The sequence below is a fragment of the Callorhinchus milii genome, unplaced genomic scaffold (genome assembly GCF_018977255.1).
Source record: "Callorhinchus milii isolate IMCB2004 unplaced genomic scaffold, IMCB_Cmil_1.0 Scaffold17, whole genome shotgun sequence".
In the NCBI taxonomy this organism is placed as follows: Eukaryota; Metazoa; Chordata; class Chondrichthyes; order Chimaeriformes; family Callorhinchidae; genus Callorhinchus; species Callorhinchus milii.
This window is the reverse complement of record NW_024704758.1, coordinates 12,265,627-12,283,713: the sequence shown is the minus strand read 5'-3', so window position 1 is coordinate 12,283,713 and position 18,087 is coordinate 12,265,627. Positions and strand designations below refer to the sequence as shown.

The 18,087-nt window shown below is 39.2% G+C and overlaps 1 protein-coding gene across 3 annotated transcripts in view; it reads left to right on the top strand.

The window, feature by feature from the left end:
* LOC103174998 (protein kinase C-binding protein NELL1) overlaps positions 1–18,087 on the top strand; it is a 164,112-nt gene that overhangs the window by 87,710 nt on the left and 58,315 nt on the right. For 2 of the 3 annotated variants that reach the window (XM_042341382.1, XM_042341380.1), the window contains 2 exons: positions 5,815–5,940; positions 15,579–15,701. In XM_042341382.1, the coding sequence (XP_042197316.1) occupies positions 5,815–5,940; positions 15,579–15,701 (249 nt within the window). The remainder of the gene's footprint in view (positions 1–5,814; positions 5,941–15,578; positions 15,702–18,087) is intronic. The other variant, XM_042341381.1, reaches the window with a different exon arrangement.

Genomic DNA, 18,087 nt, shown 5'->3' with positions numbered 1-18,087 from the left:
TCTTATCCCTAAATTCTGTAAGCACCCCCTACAAGAAAAGAAAGGAACCCCTTAGGTATAGAATAAATCATCTGTGGAACTTCTTTGACTACCTCCCAGAAGGCCAAGATGGGTCGAAACCTAATTGTTTTATTCCCCCCTGAACAAAACATTTAAACCATGTACATAAATCACTATTTTCCATCATATAAACTTCTGTGGATTTTTTTTTGTGTGTGCCTGGAGCCTATTTGATGGTGTAATGCTGAACACAAAATGAATTCATTTACAGGCATGGGAAATTCATTTGAAATTTTCTTTTCTTCCCTTTTATTATTTTGTGTATGATCCGGGTGAGAGCCTGCACCATGGGTAGATTTTGTTTCCTGAAATTGGAGGAAATTTAAAAAGGATCAGAAAGGCAGTATTTTGTTTCCTGCCTCTAACAACCCTACAAATGAGTTCTGTTTAGAAATAAAAGCGCATTCTCACTTTGTAATAGGTTCCGGTCCTACGTGTGATGGACAGATTTAAGGTGACTCCCCATTATTTGATGCTTCACTTCCAGTGGTGTGAAGCCAGGATCTTAATTTAACTCTTTGAACCTCAGAAACTATTGACCATTGTTGTACAAAATCTGCTGGGTGAGGGAGAAGGGGAGGAAACTGGGGGAAAGAGACAAACTACACAAGGTCAGCAGTAACTCTTGACAATTCACAGACCTAATTTGGTTTAGTTTGAAACCTATTGAATCTTACCAGATATGTGACTGCTGCATCTCCACACACAAAAGAAATCTGCTCACCTATGTATTGGGTATTTTGGTGTCGGTATTAATTTACAAGCCATGTGCTGATGGCACCTAGGGCTTTCAAAGGTTAAAGCTCTGCTGTCGCTCATTTGTACTAATCTTGCTCTATTCGTGAAGCTGGCATGACATTAACAATTATCAATTGGCCAGCAACCCTGTACCTTGACTCGCGAACAGCAGCAGCAAAGGTGTTAAATAAAATAAATTCAATTTCCCTCATATTTTCATACACTGATCCTTTGGATAAGTCATCTTGAAATTCCCTCCTGTTCTGGTAGATATTGGATATAGCATTTCAAAGGAGAGCAAAGAAGTTCCCACAGTGTTCTTGCTACTGTTCCTCCCTCACACAAATACACCCAGAAAACAGAAACCATATGAATTGGCCATTCATCTCATTGAAGTTTAGAACATTGCTTAGGCAGTTTAGCTGTCTCATTTTCCTACAGGAACACGGCTGAGAAGGGCTTTGAGATGTTTCGACATGAGAAAACGCAGAACCGAATGACAGTGTTATAGTATTTCAACGATTTAAATGGCAGCTGAGATAAGAAGTCGTGATGCCACATCATTTAAAAATTGTAGTTGTGCTTGAAACTCCCAAGCTTGGTAATTTTATCAGACATTGTAGCATCAAACGCAGCAGTCTTCTAACATCTTTGAATCATTTTGCAAATCTAAATTGGGACAAAATTCTTTGACTAGGATTGGGTTGCTGTGATAGAGAGCAGTGACCCATTGCTGCTGCTAAAGTACCAGTTCATGCTGTTCGAAGCTATTGCTTTAATTGTGCTATTTCTCCACTTGTTCCCTGTAGGATCCCACACAATCTGACATTGTTTGATGAGCTTGAGATTGCAGTTGACTAATTTTTAGAAGTAGATTAATGTTGTGTGACTGGATTTTTTTTCTTTTTTTACTATTTAATGGGACACCATCAGGTGAATGAAAAGATACGTAAAGTGTACTATTGATTGTATTGGCAGAGATGACACCAACAGCAACCGAGTGCCAAATTTAAGACTCTTCTAATTGGGGCTTCAAATACGTGATTGTCCTGCAGATTGCTTCAGGCTTATTCAGTTATTTAATTGCCCGTGGAAGAAGATCTCCCCGCAATCCCTCTCCGCTGCCCTGGAGTCCTCTGAACTCCTCCCCCTCTGGCCCATCTCCCGCACCAACCCATCCTCTGCGTTTACTATCTTCCACAGCACCCTCTCCACCACACTCGATGCCCTTGCCCCCCTCACTGCCTCCTATTCCCGATCCTCAACCTGGTTCACCAGCCACTTCCGCTCGCTGAAGGGCCAGGTGTTGGCTGCCGAACGCTCTTGGCTCAATTCCGGCTTAACGGTCCACCGCCACATCTGGCTGGACCTCATCAAGACCTCCCCCTCCGCTCTCGCCTCGGCCAAATCGTCCTTCTATTCCAGGTTAATCTTGGAGACGAAGGGCAACCCCAGACTCTTGTTCTCCACCGCCAACCGGCTCCTCCGCCCTCACCACCACGCCTCGCAGATTCTTTTCTCCGAGCGTGTCAAGCAGAGATGGGAGGCGGGGAGGAGGAGAGAGCAAGACAGAGCAGGAGAGTTGCAGGGAGTGGCTCGGGTCGGGGGCGGCAGCCAAGCAGCACACGCTGAGACGGCGGAATAATGGGACATTGTCAGCCTGCAGGAGGCTGTGGGGGTTAGAGGTGGCGCAGAGGGGGGGGTGGGAGCTCATTGTGGTTAGCAATGGGCAGCCCGCAGGGGAAGGAGACAGACAGAGGTTAGGAGGGAGACACACTGGTATAAACTATATTATACCTGCTACCAGGGATTGAAACCTGGCGGGAGCAAGTGACATCACGCAGAATGGAAGCAGCAGCAGCAGCATTGCACAATGCAAATAAATTATGCGTGTAGCTTGGGGAAACAGGCATGTCACTGTCCTTGCTGTGGTCTTTGTAAAATGCATCTCTTTGTAAAATGCACAAAGATGATGTGGATTCATAATTAATCATAGAATCATAGAATTGTACAGCACAAAAAGAGGCCATTCAGCCCATCGAGTTTGTGCCAGCTGTTTGAATAGAGCAATTAATGTCAATCCCACTCCCCGGCCCTTTCCCCATAACCCTGCAAACCCGTCCGCCTCAAATACCCGTCCACCGCGTTTTTAAAAGTAGTTATCGAATCGGCCTCGACCACCCTTTCAGTAATTATGAATTAGTCATTCATAATTAGTATTTGAAACCTAATATAAGATTGTTGTTGAAGTAAGACCATGCAGCTGTTTTCTGTAATGCTGTATTGGGGTGTTCATACAGGGAAATTTTGTTTTCATTCCACTGTTTTTGTTGCTTGTGGTAGAAGTTATGTCAGACAATGGTGACAAGGGCAATTGCTGCAACAAATGTTTTATTATAATCATACTGACAGATTAATGGTTGTTGTGCAACACTCAAATTTATTGAGTTATAATCTATCACCGATTACAGAGAAATAACAACCACTATGCAAGACCGTAACTTAATTAACGGGAACAGATATTAAACCACACGAGCAAAAGCTAAGCAATTTTCATGCATCATTTTAAACTTGATATTAGATTACGCCTTAAATTCACTACAAGGTATCATTTATAATCCATTCACTGACAAAACAGTCAATGTTTCTTGTAAAATACATCTTCTTGTCCTTGCAGATGGATTTAATCCCGTTGAAGGGCTATCTAAAGTAGAACCCAAAGGACTCGGAGCTTTCAGTAACAACTGGGTTATTTTCTGTAATAAACTATAGTGGATACGTCATGGCATTTTTACACTGAAAATCTTCTAGTGCTAAAATGGCATACTTATTCTTTTTACATTACCTTAACCTCCGCCCCCCCCATTGTTTGAAAGAATAAGACATTAAGCGTATGCTACACTGCATCAAATGCACTGCAGTTTGTTAAATGTTGGATGGTGGATAGCTCCCTGCGGAAATGAAGTGGATTTTTGCACAGCATTGCTGTAGTTTCTTATGACTCCCATGGTGCGCAGTACAGCAAGGAATTAGTGCGTTTTCCTTCCATTACATTTTTTTAAAATGCACCTAGTCTTAAGTGATGCTCTTGGTTTTAATATACTAATCAGCAGAAGGAAGAATAACTGTCTCTTTGATTCAGTGCTTTATTGAATGATAAGTGTTTTAAATCATTATTTTCTACTCCTTGGAGTCCCCACAAATAGAAACTAAGCTGAATGTATTTTTGATAGAAGCTGTGCTGACGGGAAATGTATATTTGGACAATACAGAGGAAATGCTTTGTTAAGAGCCAGTAACATAAATGTTTATCTGAGAAGTTTTGTTTCAACCATACTGCTAGTTTCACACAAACCCCCTCAGCAGTTTCTGCTTTATCTACCTTTTCGCTTTTGGTTGGTGAGTGAGCCAGCAGCCATTCTGCCCCTGATCTCTGGAACTCCTTCTTCAATTTCAAAGCCCAGCTTATAATCTATCTCTTTGACAAGGCTTTTGGAAACTTTTTCCTTTCCCCAGTTCAGATTCCCGGTTCAGTTGCGTGATGGCTTTGAGATGTACTTCCGATGTGAAAGGCACTACATAAATGTAAATAGTAGTCGTTTTGTCTCAAGTGGCATTAGTGAACCTCTGTTTGCCAGACAGTAGTTGGTAGAAAGTTTGTGGCTGGCAGCAGTGGTTCACTATGTCAGGAAAGCATAGAATTGGGTCAAGTAGCTCCTGATCATGGCCTTATATTGGTCTATATTTGCAGAAATATTCATAGGAAGGAGTAAACTATAGGGGTATGAGGTAAAGGCAGGTAAATGGGACTGAAAGGATTGCTCATTAAAATAGGCAGCACAGCCAAATGACCACCTTCTGTGCCCGAAATTACATGCGAGGCCGTTAATGGTTTATATTGGGATTCTTTTTTGTGAACTTTAAAGACATTGATTTGTTTCGGATTATCTGAAGGGATATCAAATAAGATTAGTTAGACCTTCGGGATAAGAATCTCCAAGGGGTGAAGCACCATTGAACCTGGTAACTTAGACAAATCTTTCACCAAGATTATTCTGGAAATGGAGCATCAGATGAATAAGCAGTAAATTATAGAAATCTGCTGAACTGTTGCATCGAACACAAAATAGAAGGGAAGCCTGCACAACGGATTGAGCATCAACCTGCTCATTGATTCTTCCGGTTGCCAACTGCAGAAGCACATGTGTTATAGAGCAGCACAGAGCACACAATATGTTGTTGTGCGTGGGTGCAACTGCCATCGGAATCCAAATCTGAATTGGATTTCTCCTCTTTCCCCCCCTAGCCCCTGCACCATTTGCTACAAAATACACAGTGTATCCCATGAAGCACTTTTAAGATGTCCTCCTGATGTGAAAAGCGATATAAAAAGCATATTATTATAATATCCATTTTTTATAGATTTGGGAATTTAATTGTAAGACCTTTACTGTTAGTATTTCACAGTTATTCAAATGCTCTTACTCTCCTGTCCTTCACAATCACCCTGGTCAGGCTCCACTAGAAGATCAACTTCCTGATCCACGCATTCGTCGCTACAAATCCCTTTGTGCTCTCACATCTCCCTGCCATTGCGATCGTCTCCGGCCTCAGTCTTCTGCTCGCCTCCTCTGCTTGGAAATTTCAGACTTGCTGCACCCCTTTCCGATTATTGGTAGCTGAGCCTCCAGTTACTATCCTCCTTCAATCCCATTCTCTCACCTTCCTCTATGTATCTTCAAAAGCCACCTTAAAAACCTACCTCTTCAACCATGCCTATGGCCACCTTCTCGGTGTCCAGCACCATCTCTGTAAAGCGTTCTGAGGCCTCGCTCTATGTGAAGAGCACTATATAAAATTGCAAGCTGCTTACACTTAAATGTAGTTATTTGCAGATGAAACAGAAATCTTCACCCTAACACCCGATCAACATTCCAGCCGCTAATAGAACAAAGTGCACATCACATCTTGCGGTTCATAATCCCTAATCTTTGTCTGCTCTCCATTTTATTACAGATAAAGATGAGTGTGCGAATGGCACACACTACTGCCATGCAAACACCGTGTGTGTGAATTTGCCTGGATCGTATCTCTGTGACTGCCTCCCAGGATACACCAGAGTTGATGACTACTCGTGCACAAGTAAGAGCAGTCTAGGAAAAGTATGGGGTAGTTTGCGGAACAGAACATTTGCAAATTAGCCCAAGGAAGTTCCTGTTGGAGAGGATCGGGAATTCTTTCCAGCTGGAACAAAAAGGAAAATGTTGAAATCTCTGGTTCTTGTTCTATTGTTAGCAGCAGATGAGTTTCTTAGTGTTTTTGACAGGATGGTGCTGGTGTATTGAGTCTTGTAGTATGGACTGAATTATATTTGCACCAATAGTGAGGGGCTGCTATCTCTGCTTTCTCCTCCACTTCGCTATCAAAAGCATGGTGGTGGTGGTTTAGATTTTGTAACAATCTGCTCTTGTAAAATTGGGTTGGTAGGGTTTATTAATAAATACGGTAGCTTTTATTAAAAACACAAACACATGCGCGCACACTACTCAGTGGTTTGTTCTGAGTGCTGTGGGAAATGGTCCTGAATTTCAAACGTTTCTCTGTTCCTGTGATGTGATCCAAATTTAGATTCTTAGTTACCTGAGGGCAAGCCAAATGGAAGAATGCCTTCCACCAGTAGGTACTCCTAACCCCTAAGGGATCCAGGGCATTAGCTTCTCGCTCTTAAACCTCTCCTTCTATCTGTTGCCATGGCAGGAGGACGGTCTTGTCTTGTATGCTCAGGTATCTACTGAAATTGTAAAATGGTGCTTTGCTATTTGCTTTCAGAATTTGAAAACTGGTGTTTTAAACATCAATTTGTTCCAAACAAATACAGCGAAGGTTCATTAGAATGTTATTTGTGAGCAGGTTGAAACCAGAGGGAAACGTCTGATGAAATGTGTAACTCTGAATGTTCTTTATAGCTTTCCCTGCATTGTAGCATTAGCAAAGCTCTACTGATTTAAATGCATAAGGTATAATGCATTCTCAGGCGAGCTAAGACCCTCTATACATATACTTTCCTCAGGCGAGGTGAGGTCTCTACAATATGTATTGAGTGGTCCTCTCCTGTTATCCAAGAAATGTGAAGGCTGGAGGATACCTTTTGTTTCAGAGAATAAATTGTATTGGTTCTATACCTGTTTAACACTGCAAGTTTATGAGCTATGTTGGCCACTACATGAGTCATTATTTCCCACAACATGGGGTTGTGCTGGATTGTTGGAGTAGCTGTTCTTTGGATGAGATGTTAAATTGAGGTCCTGTCTACGTATTCCATACAATATAACTTACTTTATATAACTCCATTCATGTCAGGAGGACATCCCAAAGCGAGAGGAGCTGGTGCTGTGAGCAGTGAATATATACGGCGCTTGTGAATGTTTATCTTGCATTGAAAGGGTTTTTAGAGCCAACAATAGTTAACTTTCCAAGTAAAGTTTTAATTAAATGTAGAAATGTTGTGTTTCTGATGCTCAGCGATGCAAGTAAGTGTTTCTCCCTTCCAGGCATGATGGTGATTTCAGAAATCCTTGTAACTCCATTTAACAGTTCAATGTGTGATTAAGAAAGTAAACCCCAGGCGACACTTTCAGTCGTACCAAAGACAGTAGGACACGAGGCAAAGGTTCAGGGTTATGAAGGGCAATTTCAGGAGGGTAATTAATGACTGGAACAGGTTACCTGGAAAGGTGGTTGACGACAGGATATGAAATGAAATAAGTTACTGCTGTCGAAATACAAGATCGTGAGCAAACAGTAACGTGACGGAAAAAGACTGTGCTTGGGTGTGCGACCGAGAGAAACACAGTACGACCAGGGTACATCCTACGATAACCTTCCCCCTCCCCCTCGCTCGGGCTTAGGCTCCACCATTGTTAAGCGCTCTGAGACACCGCCTGGCATGGAGGGTACTATATAAATGCAAGTTGTTGTTGAACCAGGGAGAAACCCTGTACAATGCCCAGGGGAACAGCTGAGAAATAGATTAACAAATAATAATAATAATCCTTGCATTTGATATAGCGCTTTTCACGTCTTCTCGACGTCTCAAAGCACTTCACAGAATAGACTGTAAAGTGAATTGGCCGTATATTTATAAGACCATATAATAAGATAGAGAAGGGAATTAGTTAAAAGAAAGAACCTGGAAATTGGATAAAATCAAATGAAAACCAGTTAGAAAACTGATTGCACTTGGGAAATTTTCAGGAGAAAAAACTGCAAGGACGAAAATGATCGGGTAAAATAAACCGTGTGGATAGCCTAGAAGAGTGTTTTGGAGTGACAGGAAGATTACAACTGGGTCCTCAAAGGATCAAATTAATTTAGATGAAACGTTTAGAGTTTCTGATTCAGATTACAAAAGCACGACTCACCTGAGGAGTGAATCTGAAAGTTTGGTTTGCTTACAACAGCGTTCTTCATCTACAAAATGAATGGATGTTAACTCAATTCAAAATTTCTAATATCATTCCTGTTCTGGAGGCGCGTCGATATTACAGATGCAGAGATTTATTTATTTTCTTGGTTATCACAATCTCTTCCCCCACCCCCCCACCACCCTTTCCCATACCACCATTATTTGGAGTTAGATTTGATGTGACAAAAGCAGCATAGGGTTAGCGCTGTCTCTTCTGATTTTATTAGATTTCTGATCTTGAGAGCTGTAAATGAGAATTGGGAGCCAATTTATTTGAGATGATTCAGCTCCTGTTTGTGACTATAAGCAAAGGAATTAATATGGTAATACTGGGAGCCTTGTGTCAACAAAACCACTCACATGCCCTCTCCCACAATGACACTTCATGCATGTCCTCTAGCGCACAGAGAAAGTGCACTTCATATAAACATGCAGTTAACTATTACTCAAACACTTGCTAATTAATTGATTTCCATTTCCTCCTGGTTCAGCATTCTGCCTGGCTGTGTGTAATTGGTGTGGGGAAGGGATGAGAATATTATTGTGTATTATGAGTGACCCAGAAGGTACCTTTTTAGGGTGGAGAGGCAGTCATCAATTACTACCCAAGAAGTGCTTCCAAGTATTAAAAAAAAAGGATTTTCGATGATTGTATTACATTTGTTGAAGAGTAATCAAATATGGATGCAATTGATTGTTTGCTCCCAGGACTTTCAGCATCACTTCTGTTATAGTGATGGGCTCTAATAAAAATGTCTGTGTACCACAAGCTCTCTGCTCACTCACTATCTAAAATGGAGCTCATCCCACTCCAACTCAGCCTTAGCAGTTAAAGCAGCCCAGCACTCCCCTTGTCCCAGTTGGTACAGTTTTCACTTATTGTGCAGGATGAATCTTTCCATCTGCAGTGGAGGTGACTTGTTGCTCTGAGATTGATTGACTTTTGAAGGGCAATCTTTTTGCACTGAGTTCATCACTTAAGGCTTTTAGATTGAATTGTGGGGTGAGCTATATTAGCACTGCTTCTGTGTCCCGGGTGTCCTGTTGAAAGCATTTCCTAAGCTAAGAGCCATAGGAAAACCTCAGATCTCAGGATGGTGCACCGCAATCTGCTGCTTACAGTCGAGGCTGTTCACAGATGAGAGAATTATTCAGCAGACTCCAAATCTAACTTCTTTGCGCCTTTTCTTATTTAACCATTACTGTATTTCTCTCTTTTTTCTCCTATCACTTCTTCTTCCTCACCTGATCTTTTGACTTCTTATTCCTTATGCTGTGGTGGGGTCCCACAGGTGTTGGTTGCGTTCTGATATCTCGTCCAACTGACGATTATTTACATGTGAGCATTGACAACGAGTATTAGCAGGGCATTTGCCATCGCAGCTGAAAATGGTTCATGAGCAACTTTATAAACCAATTTTCTAATAATGGCTTTGCAGGTGTTTGTGTACAAGGTTAGAGAAACCGAATGACATAGACATAGTGGCAGCATAAAAGGTCAGAAGTGGGTGAGTGGAAGCAGTGGGTGAATTGACAATATATTCTCTTATGAGAAATGCCTGGGTAATGTTTCATGTGAAACTCTAACTGAGGTTCTGTGAAAACAGCAACTACAAAGTGAAATACTAATTAGAGGCAGCCAGCTCCATCTGATGAGAAATATTGAGGAAAGAGAACTGTAACATAATATAATTGAGAGATTTTGTTGCGAGAATTAGAAAGGTACGAGAAACATTCTCTCCAATAGAAAATGTTTGAAAAGTGTACTTGCTTACGTCACCTTTTATATGTTTGTAGACATTCTTCTAAGTGTTTGGTTTACTGAGAAATATTTTTTTTTTAAAAAAGTATTGTTTTTCCAATTTTTGTTACTATCAGTGCATTAATTAGCAAGAATTCATGTAATTTCAGTCAGCTATTCCGTGTGTATCATCATTAAAGTGTAAAGACTAAACTATTCTTCTGTATTCTATGTGCAAACAATATATACTAATATATACAGGGTGACCAAAAAGTTGTGATACTATTGCAATGTCTAATAAGTGTTAATGAAATGATGATAATTATTAGTAATTATTAAACTAAATGGCATCACAATGTTTTGGTCATCCTGTATTTCACCATGCTGAACAATCCTGAACGATATCTATAAACCACCCATTGAACCATTGGAAGTGTTTGTCACTAAATATAAACTCTTTTTGTATTCACTCTCTCTCCACTGTTTTCCTTACATTTTAACGGTGATTGTCCTGTCAAAAATCCCATTACAATCCCACACTGCCAAAGTACTTGTCCATTTACTGATCCCGGAAACGCGAATGCTCTCAGTCACCAAAGTCTTGTTGATTTCACTCTTCTCATTGTTTAAAATGTATTCTTCTTCCATTAGTTTGTGCAGCTCTATGCTTCACACTAAACACATGGCAGCATGCATAAAAGAAGCATTCAGGGCTACTCCACATTCATCTAATAGATGGTCACGGGCAGGTTTGTGAGCATAATCTAGGTGACTTGGCTACCACTTGTCTATGAGTTAGTGTTATGGCTGGGAGTTTCGATGAGGCCTTTTGTTTCTCACTGCTTTGAATCTTGAGGAAATCACATTGAAACTACCCAGCCCATTGGTATGACTGGGAGTTAATTTCTACTGTAAATCAAATAAAAGGTTCCGAAACAGCTTCTGTTTTGGATTAACGTACCATAACGTTTGTGGGTAAAGTGGGTAATGTGACATTCATATTTGTACCTTATTTGGCTGCATTCTTTGTTCTCTTAAGAGACATTGCCCAAATTGCCCCAAACTGCTTCTGAGTGTATATATCAGTCTAGAGTTCATACACAAATCTTGTACAGTACAGTTCTGAGTTTGTTCGAGGATATTATGGGGCTAAAATTCCCTTTGTCGCTGGGTGTAGCAATCTTGACTGCATCAGCTTGAAATAGGTAAATCACATTCTAAGCACATGTTGTCCAAGTCACTCCACTTAGCAGCAAGTGAAACTTCTCACTTTGTGTCCTTACCTAATTGCAGTGACAAGATTTATATTTTCCAGGACAATAAACTGTCAAGTGTACCAGATTTAATATGATTGAAAGTGTCCAATTGTCAGCAAACTATTCTTACCAAAGGACAAAGCTATCATATGTTGGAGCCACAAATCATGAAACTGCCCAGAAAGCAAAATTTACTGAACTCAGTGGTTCTTTTTTTGTTTGAAGAATGAAGGACCGCTGATCCTCAAGGCTCAATTGCTTAATATCTACTGTCCAACATTTCCTGTAAATTAGTCCTGGTGTAACAACTATACAGTCAATTCACTTTACAGCATATTCTGGGTGAAGCGCTTTGAGATGCCAAGAAGATGTGAAAAGCACTATATCAAATGCAAGGATTATTATTTATTAACAATTTTATAGGGGAAGTGACTGACAATCTCACTGAAGCAATTACTGTTGAAATAGCATTACAACAATACGATTATTACAGCATCTGCGTATGTAGAAAACATCATCTTTCTACTTGGAGGATTGTTATTGTGCTGTTATGTTCCTTTCAAATTAAACATTGAGAATTTTCTTTGGATAGAAAGTACCTTTTCCTGGTCATGATGAAATGGTGCTACAGTGTTTCTCTGTTGCAATATAAACACCGTAGTTCTTATCCTTTGTTGGTGCTTAAAGGTCTCTTGAATCCTGGACTAATGTGTTAAACCTGGTCTGTACTCACAACCATAATGATAACTGAAAAGTCAAAGATTTGTATGGATCATGTTGTGTTGCCCCCATCAACCCATCAGTTTACCTGCAGGAAGTCTCATCCTTAACTGCTGCTGCTGTTGCTTTGCTGACGTGTGTTATTTGTCCATGGACATGGTATGGGGCAAGGATGCCTGTTGTGTATTCTGGTTCCTCCATGTGTCATGATGAACCGATTGCTGATATTAATTGTAATTAAAAGGTAAATGGTCGCTGTAATGTTGAGTAAAAAAGAGTAAATAGTGGTAATATTTTTGCAGTGAACAGTTTGTTGGATGCAAGTTATCTTTCTAGCAGCTTGAGGCCATTGGGTTGCTGTTTATATCTTTCAGGCAGGTTAGATATGCTAGGAAACTTCATATTCCTTGCTATTTGTATGAAGTGACATTACAATGCTGTCAACACGTACCCTTTTTCTAATGGTGTGAAACAGAAGCCGACAATGCTACAAGTTTATTTGTAGCACACCCTGGATCACTTGTCAAGAGATTTGCTGACTAGATTTCACTTGTGGGATATAGGTTTGAACCCTGCCAACACTGATGGGATGAAGCTTTATCCTCTCTTAACAATAAGGGTCCTAAGTGAAATTAGTTTGGAAAATGTTAGCCCAGTTACAAGTGGGAATGAGACTGCCCATAGAAGTGTTAATTGATGCTATATTTAGCAATCTGACTCAGGCAGCCAGCCCATGAGGACTTCTGGTTTGCAAAATGAAATAATGCACTTGTACTCTAGTGAGTACTTTTCTTAGCCTTGAGGCTAATGCTCATTGAGTAGTTGTATTTATTCTTCTAGTTCAGGCAGTATCTAGCCTAACCCAGATCTAACCTAAGCGTTCTTAATGCTGACACTGAATAGGAAAAGTGGAAACATTTGCTTTCCTTGCATTGATGCCCTTAACATTAATACTTGATAACTGTAAAAATCACATGAAAATAATTATGGCATTCCTAAACTCGTTCCATTCCTTATTTAAGTAATGCATTAAAATGTATTTTTTTGGGGGGAGATGCTCCCACTTCTGAATAATGGATTCCTAACCAGCCTGAAACATCCTGATTGTCACTGTTTTTAATTATTTTTTTTTACCTGAGATCATTTGAGTACCTACTTTTTTTCCCCTGAATTTATTCAGGCGAAACTGACCTATCTCAATCTATTTTGGAGCAGCATCACTTGAATAAACCAAGCAAAACTTGTATTTTTAAGTAGAATGAGATGCATATTTTAATTTGGTTTAATTTGCATAATAATTGCTTACATTGGAGCATTCTAAGAAGCCAACACAAACATGAGCATGTTGCATATATGCCTTGATAGAATCTGGATTCGAGCCAAGTGATTTTTTCCCCCCTTTCTAAACAAGACTTTAAAGATTTAAAAATAAATAATAATAATAATCCTTGCATTTGAGATAGCGCTTTTCATGTCTTCTAGACGTCTCAAAGCACTTCACACAATATACTGTAAAGTGAATTGACTATATTTGTGGGTGAAACGCGGCAGATAATTACACACAGCAGTGTCCCACAAACAGTCATGAATTGAAGTGACCAATTTTATTATTGTTTTTTTTCATGAGAGATTATTATCAGGTGTGTGGAGTAAGGAAACTTGCCCAATGTTTTGCCCTACTGGTAATCAAACCCAGGTCTCTCGCTTGAGATGCGAGTGCTCTAACCACTGAGCTACAGGTCTCCACTTAAAAAAGGAGCTGCCTCAAGGCAACTTGTGTTATACAACAATCTATAAAGGGGAAAGGCCACAAAGGGGTTTAGGTGGAAAACACGCAGACACATCCGCAGCATCTGTTTCAATAATAAGACCGTGTACTGAATGCTGAGATGAATGTATACCTAATTGGCCTAACATTATGGTTTCAGGATGCAATGGAACATCACAGTTCTTACTAATTTTCAATTGACATTGCTTTCTGGTGAATTCAGATCTTCCTTTGTATGTGAAATGTGAAGTGGTCACCGAGCCGGCATCTTGCCCTTCCAATTGGTTTTATCAATTCATTTTATTAAGAAATCTGGTAAAGAAAGGATTTGACAGATATCTTCCAGGGACCAAAATAAACTCTGAATTATTCCTTCCAAAGTTCCTTTGGACATACTGTTAAGTAGACTGAATAGATCATATGAAATATCATCCGATTCCATCCTTTATATATAGTTTTTGTTTAATGTAAAATTATCATCCTTTTTAAATTCTGGTCAGAAAATAAATCTTGTAACTCATTTTCTGGTTCATTAAAAACGTGTTTTTATGATGATATCCTGTCATCAGAGATTTTTGGCCTTGTATTTATACATATATTTACATGTGAAAAGCCATAACTTGGTACCTTATATAAACTCAAAGATATTGAGATAAAATAATTTGAGGGAAAAGTCAGATGAAAAGAAAGATGTGTACAATATTTCTCCCGTGGAATACTGCTGTAATCTTTACTCAGCACAGTTTGATGGAACAGTGTTTTATGGAACATTTGACAATGGAAACTTGCCTAATTAGTAAGATGGAAGTTATCAACAGGAACGGTCACGTTATGGGATGATTAGTACGTGTGCAGAGTGAACCTGTTTGCTGTCATAATGAGATACACAGCAGATTTTTCCACGAGGGAATCCATTTTAGGATTTGGCACCATCTCAAACCACAACAGTTCCGATATGTTAAACTCACCTGCTCCTGAGTATTTTGTTACACACTGTTCTGTTCTAACGTTGGACAGTGGAGGCAGACACTATTGTTTAAGTTCACGAGGGAGACATTTTGCAGACAAGTGATTCGTGTGGTATGAGAGATAAGAATGTTGGTACTTTTCGAAACTTTGGGACCAGCTTAACACTAATAATGATAAATAATAATCCTTCCATTTGGTATAGCTCCTTTCATGTCAGGAGGACAGCTCAAAGTGCTTCACAAGATATATTATTAAGTGGAGTGACTGTGGTTTTAGGGTAAATGTGACAATCACCCATTGCAGTTTGAAGAGTTCATGAGACTTGAAAAATATGGGCTATATATTGTACTTAATGTTTTTTTTTCAAACTGAATAGACAAAAGCAAATTTTCACAAAAAGCAATAAGAAGAAATCTTCTGTGCATTGATCACCAGTTATTATGAGACTATTTGTCAGCAGTAGTTTTACAAGCAATATCAAGAAAATTGAAGGATATTCAGTGGAAGTGTATTTCTTTTAATTTCATGCTTGTTAATTGAAGTGATGGAAATTCCATTGCAACTGGAACTATCTAAAGTTTTTTTTTAAGTTTGAGGATTGTTTCAACAGCAGTTGAAGTAAAACAACTCCAAAATAAACTGGTTACAGCACAAATAACAATTATATTAAAATTTGATGAACATCCTTTGATGCTGTGCTCTGGGAGTTTAACCCCAGGGACTAAATTTCCAGAAACTGGGTTCCATGATGAAATATATTTGTTCTGCACACCTTCCAATTGATTTTTGCTTTTTGACTGCTTTTAATGTAATCTCTAAAGCTGTCTGTCACACTTGAGCAGAATTGTCTTTCTTCTCCAGAGCATGACGAATGTGGGAATGGACAGCACAACTGCGATGAGAATGCAATCTGCACAAACACTGTTAGAGGACATCGGTGTACCTGCAAGCCTGGTTATGTGGGGAATGGAACCATCTGTCGAGGTAGGGAGTGCAGCTGGTTGGACTAACGTGCTGTTTTTATTCCGCACTCTTTAAAAAGATTGACACACATGTGCAACAACCCAGAGAACGCTCTACATTGTGTGCCATCTCAGTCTCAAGTCTAATCACTAACCTTTAGAATTCAGTCTGGAAAGTGACAGAACGTCATTGTTAATATTCTGTTCTTTTCCATATTTGCTCCCACCCTTCCCTCATTTCCTTGTTTCCTCCCTCCGCTCTTTCAAGGCCCATCTCTGACTGTATTTTCGGCTCCCACCTTCCAGCTTGGGTGCTCAGCCAGCAGTTTTGAGATACTATTCCTTTTATATAGAGGACGGTAGTATTCTGGTCACGTCCACCAATTCTGGAAGGTGTATTGGGACCATCTAAAAATGAATAATATCAGAATGAAAATTCCTGTTGCTACTTGAGATTTGGCAGTGTCCATTGTTCTGCTGTGTTGTGTTGTATTGTATCTCGGGGACTGTACAGCAGAAACTGTTCTCCAGCCAGTTTTGTATATAAATAGCAGTGTGAAAGCAGATGTTACTGCCTCACATACACTCTTTGCTGTTGGTTACAATCACGCTCTAATGAGCAGATCTTGCCGTTTCACTTCAGTTATCAAGATTTGTTGTTCACTGTTCTTTAGAGAAAACCTTCCACCATAAGTTTTACTGAAATGGGTAGAGTGCTTCATTTGTCTTAAGTGCTAAAGCTGTTATGCAATATAACTTAATGTTCTAGAGATCAATATCTTCCCGCACCCCACCATCCCACACACAAAAATCCCTTAGCAATCCCAAAGAAAATTCTGCTTGCTTCAGTTCCATACTGACAGTTATATTTATCTATAGACCGTCACAGTATCTTATCTCTGGGCGAGAATTACACACACCTTCCAGGTGCACTCTGAAAAGTGCGACTCTTCTCAAATTACTATTAGGGTATGTGCCCGGTCAGAGTGGTTTCACAAAATACACCCAACACTTGGCTTTTACTAAAATATTATTTATTTATTCAAACCCATATGCTTCAATATATATATTCCCACATTTGGAGCATTCAACGCAAGAATAACAAACTTTGATAATACTATATTAATATAACTTTAACAAGGCATAATATCTTATGCATTATAAAATATCTAACCATTGAGCCTCAACACTTGGACCACCAGGGGTAAACAAAGAGAATAACCTTAACCCAAATTCACATCTCTTATAAGTTCCTGAAATTCAGAGTTTTTATAATTAATGTTATTAAAGTCAAATGTTAGTTAAAACTCCAAAACTCAACAATTGTCATATGACTCAACTCCCTCTCTTTTATACTTCAAATGTGCACCATGTGATTTTTTACCTATTCAGTTTTCTGTACTTTGACCAATTCAACTCCTAGTTGACTAAGAATTACCTCCTTCATTAAATCCTTTATACTTTGACAGTTCAAAAACATAAACTCGTTAACTCAACTACCATTCAGACTAAAAGACTCCCAACGGACCATAAAACTCATTAACTCACAAAATCTAACAAAAGCCATAAACCGAAAGCACTTAACCAACATTTTTACACCTTAAGAGAGATAAACAGATTGATATCTTATTCTAACAAAATTCAACAGACTATGCTTGGTCACTGCAGACCATTCTCATACTATTCTTCATATGAGGAGAAGGCAGATCAAATTCTGGATTTAAAACTTCTGTCTGAGTAACGAAGGAGGTTTATGAATAATGGTACAATCTTTAATTGCAATGCGGAGTGCTGTCTGATAACTTATTGTTTCACTGGTGGATTTTATTTTAAACCTTCCCTCTTTCACTTCTTTATTAATTGTATTCATTTTTACATGTGGAATTGAATAAGTTTCTGGTTCCAAGCGATGGTAAAAACCAAAACTCAATAAGTCAAGAGGATTTTAATTTGAAACCTCCGATGTCTAAATTTTATATATTTTCTTTTTTAAAAAGAAAGCTTCTGCCAATGGTATTGTGCTGAGTTAGATCGAAGGTTTTGCATTAACCAGTTGAATTGCAGTTAATAAAACAGGAAACTAAACACTTAACTCGGCTAAGTAAATATTGTGACAAGAGCCAAAGTGGGCTCAAAGTGCTAATCCCTCAGCGAGTGGATGTGTTTGACACTGATAAGCGCTACAATGTCTAACTGATTTAAACTACATTGACCCTTCACTGTCAATATATCAATATAAAGATCAAAGCGGTTAAAAATGTAGGTTTTTTTCAGAATGCTTCAGATTTTTTTATATTTATTAGAGGTATATAACTCTTCAAATCAGAGTATATTATTTCACAAAATCTCTTTATTTCTGAACTGACCGTACCATACCTTTGGTGTAAATTGTGTGCTTGTCAACGGAG